Source organism: Sinocyclocheilus grahami, unplaced genomic scaffold, assembly GCF_001515645.1.
Source record: "Sinocyclocheilus grahami isolate Dianchi unplaced genomic scaffold, SAMN03320097.WGS_v1.1 scaffold1225.1, whole genome shotgun sequence".
Taxonomy (NCBI): Eukaryota; Metazoa; Chordata; class Actinopteri; order Cypriniformes; family Cyprinidae; genus Sinocyclocheilus; species Sinocyclocheilus grahami.
Genome location: NW_015506404.1, coordinates 235,370 through 247,281, shown reverse-complemented (window position 1 = coordinate 247,281; position 11,912 = coordinate 235,370). Strand labels below are relative to the sequence as shown.

Genomic DNA, 11,912 nt, shown 5'->3' with positions numbered 1-11,912 from the left:
CGCGCTGAATGTGTGACACACAGCCTCACCCATGATTACAATAAAGCATAATTAACACCATCACACCTTGCAAATGCACAGAAGAACGAGGAATGTCAGGCTGAAAACTGATATTAAATAAAGGCAAAACTTTATCTTTAAGGCTATCTTTACGTATATTTCATAAAATATGATTCAGGTTTCGTGTTTTGACATGAAATAAATAAAAAATAATAAATATTTAGCTTGAAATGTCATTAAATGTGACAGATGACATTAATGATGTGACGATGCATGTACCTTAATTCGTTTCTGCATCAGGCCTCACACTAAATAACATTTCACATGTGTTTTGCATTGCACACAAGCCCATAAACTCACTTCAAACACATGCAAATCACTGTGAATGAGGGCAGCTGAGGATTTCCCTTGTGTAATGCATATCTGGGGCAGGTCATGCAAATCAAAATATTTATGTCAAAAATATAGGCTATATATACAGTATATTTATTTCATTAATATGATTTCAGCGAAATAGTGTGAATAGCAGAAGGGCACCATTGCATATTTAAGAAAGACAATTATCTTTACAACAATGCATTGCATTATAAACATATGATTATTTCAAAACTCTGAGCATGGGAACCCCTCTGAGAACGTTCCCTGTTAGATGTGTATATTCAGAGTGATGCACAATGTTATCCGAGGCATATAGCTCATCTGAAGACTGTCTAGACAAGCCAATGCATAATCAGCGTTAACCTCCAAACACTCATTACGCTCATGCCAACCTCAGCATGAACAACTAGACACAGCCTGAAGAGTCTCCAGACCTCAGCAGCAGTTTTGAGACGTGCTGCAGGACGCCGAGTGTTTGACTGACACCCCAAAAGTGCTGAGATTTCAGGCCTCTTCAATACTCGTCCATTTTGCCCTAAAAGCTAATGTCTCGCTTCATCAGACACCTCGTTTCGAGAGCGGCAGCAGCCAGAGAAACACGTCAGCCTTTTTATACCACACAAATAAAGCCAAGAAAGGTCCATATTTTAGATTATCATTCAAACAAACACATAACTCTATGCAACCACCAAAATATCCAAGCATGGCTGCAAACTCACAGAACAAAAATCCAATTAAAGTGCAACAAAATCAAGTTTTAAATGATCACCGATCCAGCAAAAGTAATTGAAACAATAAACACCTCAATTTGGAAGCTTGTTACTGCCACAAGATTTAAAATAAAAATTAATTAAAAGTTAATTAATTATGACAATTTGGACTGTTTTGCCTTGAGTTTCTCACGCTTCTGACTTTTTCCTTCCACTTCAGTATTGCAAGATATAAACTCACAATTGCAAAGAAAAAAGAATTGCGTGATATAAATTCACAATTCTAAGAAAATTTGTTATTATAAGATATAAACTCACAATTGCAAAGTCAGAATTGCAAGACAAGCACGAAACGTGACATAAACTTACTTGCAAGTTATAAACTCACAATCCTGAAAAAAAGTCAATTTTATATTAAACTCGGAATTGCGAGATATAAACTCAGTTGCGAGACATAAATTCGCAACTATAAGAAAAGTCATTATCGTGAGACAAACTCGCAGTTGTGAGAAAAAAGTCAGAATTGCAAGATATAAACTCAGAATTGTGAGATATAAACTCAATTACGAGATACAAAATCAAAATTGCGAGATATAAATTCTAAGAATTCTCGGAATTCTAAGAAGTCATTATTGTGAGTTATAAACTTAGAATTGTGAGATAAACTCAAAATGGGGAGACAAATTCACAATTATAAGAAAAGTTGTTATTGTGAGATATAAACTCGTAATTGTGAGATATAAACAATAAGGAGATACAAAATCAAAATTGCGAGATATAAATTCTAAGAATTCTCGGAATTCTAAGAAGTCATTATTGTGAGTTATAAACTTAGAATTGTGAGATAAACTCAAAATGGGGAGACAAATTCACAATTATAAGAAAAGTTGTTATTGTGAGATATAAACTCGTAATTGTGAGATATAAACAATAAGGAGATACAAAATCAAAATTGCGAGATATAAATTCTAAGAATTCTCGGAATTCTAAGAAGTCATTATTGTGAGTTATAAACTTAGAATTGTGAGATAAACTCAAAATGGGGAGACAAATTCACAATTATAAGAAAAGTTGTTATTGTGAGATATAAACTCGTAATTGTGAGATATAAACAATAAGGAGATACAAAATCAAAATTGCGAGATATAAATTCTAAGAATTCTCGGAATTCTAAGAAGTCATTATTGTGAGTTATAAACTTAGAATTGTGAGATAAACTCAAAATGGGGAGACAAATTCACAATTATAAGAAAAGTTGTTATTGTGAGATATAAACTCGTAATTGTGAGATATAAACAATAAGGAGATACAAAATCAAAATTGCGAGATATAAATTCTAAGAATTCTCGGAATTCTAAGAAGTCATTATTGTGAGTTATAAACTTAGAATTGTGAGATAAACTCAAAATGGGGAGACAAATTCACAATTATAAGAAAAGTTGTTATTGTGAGATATAAACTCGTAATTGTGAGATATAAACAATAAGGAGATACAAAATCAAAATTGCGAGATATAAATTCTAAGAATTCTCGGAATTCTAAGAAGTCATTATTGTGAGTTATAAACTTAGAATTGTGAGATAAACTCAAAATGGGGAGACAAATTCACAATTATAAGAAAAGTTGTTATTGTGAGATATAAACTCGTAATTGTGAGATATAAACAATAAGGAGATACAAAATCAAAATTGCGAGATATAAATTCGCAATTCTAAGAAAAGTCATTATTGTGAGGTATAAACTCAGAATTGTGAGAGAAACTCAAAATGGTGAGCTATAAATTCGCAATTCTAAGACAAGTCGTGACATAACCTTGCAATTGCAAGACAAAAGTCAGAATTGCAAGATGTAAATTAATTTAATGAGGTATAAACTCGCAATTCTGAGAAAAAAGCCAGAATTGCGAAATATAAACTCAAAATTGTGAAATATAAACTTGCAACTACAATAAACTCAGAATTACTTGAATTCGCAATTCTGAGAAGAAAAGTTCTTATTATGAGATAAAAAGTCGCAATTACGAGATACAAAATCAAAATTGCGAGATATAAATTCTAAGAATTCTCGGAATTCTAAGAAGTCATTATTGTGAGTTATAAACTTAGAATTGCAAGATAAACTCAAAATGGTGAGACAAATTCACAATTCTAAGAAAAGTCATTATTGTGAGATATAACCTTGCAATTGCGAGAAAAAAGTCAGAATTGCAAGATATAAACTCAGAATTGTGAAATATAGCAACTACAATAAAGTCAGAATTGCAAGATATAAACTCAGAATTTCTTGAATTCGCAATTCTGAGAAGAAAAGTTCTTATTAAAAAATACATTACTTTTAAAAGCAACTTTCCCTAACACTGTTTTTTTTTTTTTAGCCTATTCACTTGTGTCTTGCCTTAAAGCATGCAGGAGGAAATTATAAACACTTACAGAAACAATCTGGAGATTAAATGCAACCGGCTATCTTCATGCTGTTGCATTTCAAACTGAAGAAAAGTAAAGGTAAAAAACAAACAATGAAAGTCCAGATTATGATTCCAAATACATTCAACAGAGATATACAGGCCCGTACTGATCAACATTTAATACCACACTGCTGCCCTCTTGTGTCAGATACTGGAAATGACCAATTGTTCCCATTACAATCAACAATCAATACAGCAATACATTATAATGGGAACGACATAGCTCTGTCACATCATTTGCTTTCAGTGTGTGTTTCACGTAAGCTTTTTCATACTTTCTGAGCTGATTTTGGGAGAAATTCTGTGGGATTTAAATGAGATAAAATGTGCTACATTCTGATTGGTAGATGCAACATTTTCAAATTGCCTACAAAAATGTCTTTCTGTGCAGTTGTGAAGTTCTGTACAAATTGAATTAAAACAACATCCAAATGGCTGAGTGAAAAATAACTATAAAGTTTATTTTAACAAGAAAAGCCCAAACAAGTCATACAGTGAGCTACAAACATAAAAATAGCATGGCTAAACGAAACCAAACAAATGAGCTGTGTCGGTGTTCTTCACATGTGTTTGTCAGAGATAATCGTCCTCATCAGTCCAGGACGAGTCGTCATCGATGGCATAATGAACCAGAGAGTCGTTAGACTCGGAGGAGTCCAGGAACACAGAACTGTCGCTCTGAAAGAACGTGTCGCTGCTGCTGCTGCTGCTGTCGTCATTTATTACCACGACTGCTGGAGAGACGCTTGCTTTCAGACCTGAGAACAGTTTATATTTTGTGTTTCAGACAGGACTTTATACTTTTAAAGCACCTTTTGTACGTAGAGGACTTGTTTTTAACCACACACCTGATCTTGACAGTTTGAGCGGAACAGCTGTTGGTTACATTGTTGATTTAAAGCAAGACACTACAGGCAAAAACTTGTTTTTATGCACTGCTCAATTTGGACAATTTGGTCTATTTGGCTTTTCATAGCATGCCGTTTCCGATTAGGGTAAAAAAAATCATCCAAAATACACATTTAATTTGGAGAAATGTAGCATTCCATCGCTTGCTCAGCAATGGATGCTCTGCAGTGAATGGGTGCCGTCAGAATGAGAGTCCAAACAGCTGATAAAAACATCACAATAATCCACTTATAATATTTTGTTCTTCAAACAGTTGCTTCCAGCCAAAATACGAGTCCATAATGCATAATAAAGCTTCCTCCAGTGAAAAAGTGGTCTGGTCAGAATCAGGAGAGAGATCTGCAGATCAAGCAACGATTACAAGCCGAAACAGCTCTAAACAAATATGTGGTTGGATTTTGATGTGAGAGACAACAGGAGATGGGCATTTTCACTAGAGGAAGCGTTATTATTGATTATGGACTCATATTTGGGCTGGAAGCAATAGTTTGAACTTAAAAAAAAACTCCTTAATGCTGGATTTGTTTCAGCTGTTGTCTTCTCCAGATGTTAACTGATGGACTGGAGTGCTGTGGATTATTGTGATGTTTTTATCAGCTGTTTGGACTCTCATTCTGACGGCACCCATTCACTACAGAGCATCCATTGGCGAGCAAGTGCTGCATTTCTCCAAATCTGATGAAGAAACAAACTCATCTACAACTTGACTAACCTAAAAGTACATTGTCAGAAAATCTTCATTTTTGGTTGAACTATTCCTTGAATGCAGAAAAATCCATAACTTCTCAAAGACTCCCATCAGACGGTAGACGCAGTGATGTCACGCACCTCTCACCTTTCCGCTCATTGATCAGTGCCAGGCGTCTCTCTCTCATGTCAGCACTCAGGTTCTCTACCATGCGGTCGATGCAGTTGTCCAGGACCAGAGAGCGCGTCTGTGACGTGATGGTCTGCCAGCACATGGGACACTTGTCCTTGCGCTTACGCCACTCTCGGATACAATGCTGACAGAAGCTGTGGGCGCAGTTCAGCGTCACGGCCTGAGGGGTCACAGAGGTCAAAGGTCGAGAGAAATAAGTGGCTAATTACCATCTGATGTAGACTGCACGCAAAACTGGAAAAGGATTACAAAACTCTCTAAAATTGTGGATCTAATCTATTTTTGTGGCATCATTTCACACAAATCCATTCTGTAATGGCATGCAAGACCAAAACAAACTTTGATTGGTCACTTTACATCACAATAAGTTGATTGGAGAAATGATGCTGAAAATTCAGCTTTACAAAACAGAAATTGCATTTTTACAATATTATTTCGCAACCAAAAATATTTATTTTAAATTGAAATAATATTTCACAATGTTACAGTTTTAACTATATATTGTTATTCAAGTAAATGCAGCTTTGGTGAGTATAAAAGACTTCTTTCATAAACATAACTAAATTGTACCTCACACTTTTGAAAGGAAGTATTTGGACATTTAAGCCACAGTTAAAACTGTACTTACTTGCCACTTGTTTTGATATTTCGCTATACAATGCATTTACAGTGGGGCAAAAAATATTTAGTCAGCCACCAATTGTGCAAGTTCTCCCACTTAAAAAGATGAGAGAGGCCTGTAATTTTCATCATAGGTATACCTCAACTATGAGAGACAAAATGAGGGAAAAAAATCCAGAAAATCACATTGTAGGATTTTTAAAGAGTTTATTTGCAAATTATGGTGGAAAATAAGTATTTGGTCAATAACAAAATTTCATCTCAATACTTTGTTATATACCCTTTGTTGGCAATGACAGAGGTCAAATGTTTTCTGTAAGTCTTCACAAGGTTTTCACACACTGTTGCTGGTATTTTGGCCCATTCCTCCATGCAGATCTCCTCTAGAGCAGTAATGTTTTGGGGCTGTCGCTGGGCAACACGGATTTTCAACTCCCTCCAAAGATTTTCTATGGGGTTGAGATCTGGAGACTGGCTAGGCCACTCCAGGACCTTGAAATGCTTCTTACGAAGCCACTCCTTCGTTGCCTGGGCGGTGTGTTTGGGATCATTGTCATGCTGAAAGACCCAGCCATGTTTCATCTTCAATGCCCTTGCTGATGGAAGGTTTTCACTCAATCTCACGATACATGGCCCCATTCATTCTTTTGTTTACACGGATCAGTCGTCCTGGTCTCTTTGCAGAAAAACAGCCCCAAAGCATGATGTTTCCACCCCCATGCTTCATAGTAGGTATGGTGTTCTTTGGATGCAACTCAGCATTCTTTCTCCTCCAAACACGACAAGTTGAGTTTTTACCAAAGAGTTCTATTTTGGTTTCATCTGACCATATGACATTCTCCCAATCCTCTTCTGGTCAAGTTGAGTTTTTACCAAAAAGTTTTATTTTGGTTTCATCTGACCATATGACATTCTCCCAATTCTCTTCTGGATCATCCAAATGCTCTGTAGCAAACTTCAGATGGGCCTGGACATGTACTGGCTTAAGCAGGGGGACACGTCTGTCACTGCAGGATTTGAGTCCCTGGCGGTGCAGTGTGTTACTGATGGTAGCCTTTGTTACTTTGGTCCCAGCTCTCTGCAGGTCATTCACTAGGTCCCTCCGTGTGGTTCTGGGATTTTTGCTCACAGTTCTTGTGATCATTTTGACCCCACGGGGTGAGATCTTGTGTGGAGCCCCAGATCGAGGGAGATTATCAGTGGTCTTGTATGTCTTCCATTTTCTCATAATTGCTCCCACAGTTGATTTCTTCACACCAAGCTGCTTACCTATTGCAGATTCAGTCTTCCCAGCCTGGTGCAGGTCTACAATTTTGTTTCTGGTGTCCTTTGACAGCTCTTTGGTCTTGGCCATGGTGGAGTTTGGAGTGTGACTGTTTGAGGTTGTGGACAGGTGTCTTTTATACTGATAACGAGTTCAAACAGATGCCATTAATACAGGTAACGAGTGGAGGACAGAGGAGCCTCTTAAAGAAGAAGTTACAGGTCTGTGAGAGCCAGAAATCTTGCTTGTTTGTAGGTGACCAAATACTTATTTTACCGAGGAATTTACCAATTAATTCTTTAAAAATCCTACAATGTGATTTTCTGGATTTTTTTTCTCATTTTGTCTCTCATAGTTGAGGTATACCTATGATGAAAATTACAGGCCTCTCTCATCTTTTTAAGTGGGAGAACTTGCACAATTGGTGGCTGACTAAATACTATTTTGCCCCACTGTATTTCAATGAAACCCGGCATGAGGACATTCTTCCATTCATAAAATGAAGTTTGCTAGGTTTCAAAAAACAAAACTATTGCTCAAAATAAATAAAAACTGTAATCATGGATTCTTTCTGATGTTCAGAGTTTGTGAAAAAGTGAATTTGTTAATTAATATAATTAACTACACTGCTGGTTATTCTAAAAAGACACGTGAACTTGCAAACAAACGGCTTCATACATCCACTAAAAATGATTAAAAGTACAATTATAAAAGATATAAAAGATATAAAAGTAAAAATGGCTCTGACGAAAAGCTCAAGCATTGTTTGTTTGCACTGCCACGTTGTTTTATATATATTGCAATTAAATGCAAACATTTTTAAGTGTGATTTCAGTGTACCTTTTGGGGCCTTTGCATACTTCCATTGGAGTTTTTGCACAAAACATTACGTCAACCTACACTCTGTTTTTGACACTACTGAACTTTTATAGAAAAGAAAATTTTGATCTTTTAAAAAGTCAGTGTTCTTCCCCTATCATTCCTACATATGATCACATGACCTTTCACATCATGTGTTTTTTACCTCAATGAAGAGCTCAGAACAAATGCTGCATTGCAGTTCACTCTCCAGCACTTCAGTCATCTGTGTGACCACTTCTTCTTTCTGAGCTTTGGCCTTTTCTTTCTCTTCCTGTGGGAGAAGGTTACAAATTATCGCACAGAACGGGTTCTTTTTTATTATTTTTAGGCATTATGTCATTACACTTCCACAAAACACTATACGAATCTGGTGACCCATGAAGAGTTTGATGCACTTATGTGCATGACGTGATAAACTTCTGAAGCCTGACAGATCACGTTTCACTTTCATTATACAGGAAAGAACAGCTCGGAAATTCAACAGAAATTCACCGAAAAACAATAAATTTTCATGTTCTGGCAAAACCTTTAAACGTCTGATCTCTTTCATTTAGTGTTCCTTTATCCGCGTTTATTTTACTGTACATTTATTTTCATGCTCAACCTTTCCATAACTACCTTTGTAACTTCCAGCTCCTTATCTTTGGCTTGAAGAACTTCCTTGAATCCTTCGCGAGCGTGTTTGAGCTCCTCAATAACTTTCCGGTGCTGGCAAAGCAAAAGAAAACATTATGTAATACTTGTGCTTAAGCTCATAAAATATTGAAGATGTGCAGTTTATTTCTCTTACCTCTTTCAACGCCACCTCAAGTTGTTTTTCCAAGCCTTCCTCATTCTGCTGTGCTTTTTCAGTCTTTGGGAAAACAACATATTTGTGTAAACACAGAAAATGTTATGGCTTTATATTATGACCCACAGCCTCCTCTCATGCCAGAATTAAGTTGTAAAATGATGTCCATTTTATTGATAGATCATCCAAAATTAACCAGGAGATTATTGGAGAGAACCAAAAGAAATGTATTTAGATGAAGCAGAAGCTTTTGAATCTTTTAGAATATTAAGCAAAGTTTGCATACAATGTTGATAAGCAAGGCATTTCAGCTACAGCTTATGCTTTATTAATTCATCTAAATGAGAGATGAGATGAAATGAGATGATCGTGGACTCTTAATGGGAAAGAGCAACATGAACTAGATATATTCTGGAAAAAATATATAAATATTAATATAATAAATGTGCTCATCCAAATCTTGCCACAATGATGCTCTAGATACGGCTCTGAAATTAATGTGGTATGGTGTTTAGATTTTGTATTATAATAAACTGTAATATTTTGAATTAGCTTTTATTTTTGCATATTTGGTTTATGCGTTTTATTATGCGTTTATCATTTTGTTTTATTTTAATTACTATTTAGCTTTCATTTATTTTATTGTTTTATTAATTTTAGACCATCAATTTAAACTTATTTCAGCTAAAAGTTTTTCATGTAAATTATTTATCTTTTTTAACTTTATTTCAAATAACAAAAATATTCTTTGATGATCATGGACTCCAAATGGGAAAGAGCAATGTGATCTAGATATATTCTTAAAAATAAATAAAAACAAATAATTCTATTTAAAAAAAATGTAAATATCTTTATCCAAACATATCTCACTGTATTGATGCTCTAGATGAATGTATTATTTTAATCCTTTTTATTTTTTATATTTCTATTTAAATATAAAAATCCTATAAAACATAATTCTATAAAAAATTGCTTTCATTAATTTTTTTATTAAAATTTTAGTCATTTTAGAACTTCAAATTTTTATTTCTGATTCAGTTGCCAAGGCAACATTTCTCATTTTCATACTACATACGTTTTGCCATCTAATATTCATATTTTATTTCAGCTTAATTGCAAATAATGAAAATTATTTTTGATGATAACACTGGCCATCACTGCACTCTATCTGTAGCCAAAATTGCATACTTCCATACTGCATACTAATTCATAGCATTCATAAAACAACAGGTGAAAATATTCTGGCGAGATTAAAAGTGCGCATATGATGGACATGGACACTTTATTATATGATGAGGCCATGGGAGAGGATTTCTGAACAAATGCAGCCGTTCACTACAAAAAAAACATGACTCATTGGCTGCTCACCTCCAGACGTCGCTCCTCCTCACAGAAGGATTTCTCCAGGGTCTCCATGCGTTTGAGCGCCTGCTCCTGCTGCGACCTCAGCTGACCCCGCAGCAGCTCCAGCTGCGCCTGCAGATCCTGCATCTCCTGCTCTCTCTCCGGCGTCTGATGCTGCTGCCGCTCCAGCTCCGCCGCGCGCTTCTGCGTGTGGCCCACACGGCCCTTCAGGACCATCAGGTTCCTGTTGTAGCGGTGTACGCTAGCCAGCTGCTGACTGCTTTCACAGCCGCCGCTCGAGCTGCTTCCCGCTTTATCGCCGCTTCTGCCCTCCTCCAGGGGTTTAGAGAAGAACTGCTCCGTTTCCCGGCGTTCCCTGGACGGACAGGGCTGCGCACGCGACTTATCCGGGCCGGAGCTGCGGTACAGCTTGGATTTGGAGTTCTGCGTGGGACACGGCTCCGACTCGTCTCCATCGAACTTACGCTTTGAGTTTTTCAGTTTTTGGCCTACGGAAGCAGCGTCGGATTCTCTGCTAAGATTCCCAGATAGGAAGGATTTGACTTCACTGAAATTCTTCTGGACGAGGATGTAGTCGAACTCCACGGGGTTGCCGTCGAGAGGGACGCCGAGCCCCACAGAGTCACCCTGCTTGAGTAAAAACGGGTTTCCAGCCGGTATCCGGCTCCCATTTATCCACACGCCATTCAGACTCTGGGTATAAAGACAGGAAAAACAAGTTAGACACATTTCAATAAAACACAATATACAAAACACTTTTTTACATTTACATGGCAGTTACAGGGATTACAGTTTTTTTTGGCGTATAATTTCAGTTATTTAAATAATTTAATATTTCTTTAATAAGACAAAAAAAGTTACCAATCATATGAAATTAGTATTAATAAATTAATTTGTACTACAGAGGTGGCACAGAAGATTACAAAAGTGGCTTGTAGGTACATTTTCAGACGTTTAATGAGGCTCAGAGGTGGCATGAGTGCAATTAAATTAATAAATTCATGTGGAGATTAATGTTTTAAATATAACATTTTGAATATGATTTAAATAACTGAACTTATACGCTAAAAATGAAGGGGCGGCAAGTCACTGATTTTATCACTGAATCATTCATTCAATTGATTCGTTCAAAGGGCTGAATCATTCAGGAATGAAGCAAGTGACTGTCTTTATGAACTGATGGGAAAACTTTAATCCCTTATTTGTATATTATTTAGTGCTGTCAAATGATTAATCACAAGCAAAATAAAAGTTTTTGTTTACATAATGTGTGTGTACTGTGTATATTTATTATGTATATATAAAGACACACACATACAGCATATATTTTGAAAATATTGAAATGTATATTCATATAAATTATATCATATATAAACATTTAATATATAAACGTAACATTTTTCTTAAATATACACATGCGTGTGTGTGTGCATTTATATATACATAATAAATATACACTGTACACGCACATATATTATGTAAACAAAAACTTTTATTTTGGATGCGATTAATCGCGATTGACAGCACTAATATTAATATTTGTAATTATTTTGAATAGCTTTTATTTTCCATTTTAACCTTAGTAATAATGGGTTTTGTCTTTTATTATTTTTTATATTTCCATATATTAATATTTATTTTATATATTTCTGTATATCTATCAATATTTT

At 35.7% G+C, this 11,912-nt stretch overlaps 1 protein-coding gene across 2 annotated transcripts in view; it reads right to left on the bottom strand.

The window, feature by feature from the left end:
• Positions 1-3,988: 3,988 nt before the first annotated feature.
• Positions 3,989-11,912, bottom strand: part of rnf8 (ring finger protein 8, E3 ubiquitin protein ligase) — a 9,941-nt gene continuing 2,017 nt past the window's right edge. The window contains exons 3-8 of one of the 2 annotated variants that reach the window (XM_016254153.1): positions 10,246-10,935; positions 8,878-8,940; positions 8,706-8,795; positions 8,251-8,358; positions 5,297-5,501; positions 3,989-4,310 (exon numbers count right to left, since the gene is read on the bottom strand). In XM_016254153.1, coding sequence (XP_016109639.1) covers positions 4,126-4,310; positions 5,297-5,501; positions 8,251-8,358; positions 8,706-8,795; positions 8,878-8,940; positions 10,246-10,935 — 1,341 coding nt within the window. In that variant the 3' untranslated portion in view covers positions 3,989-4,125. Of the gene's footprint in view, positions 4,311-5,289; positions 5,502-8,250; positions 8,359-8,705; positions 8,796-8,877; positions 8,941-10,245; positions 10,936-11,912 lie in introns of both variants that reach the window. The other variant, XM_016254154.1, reaches the window with a different exon arrangement.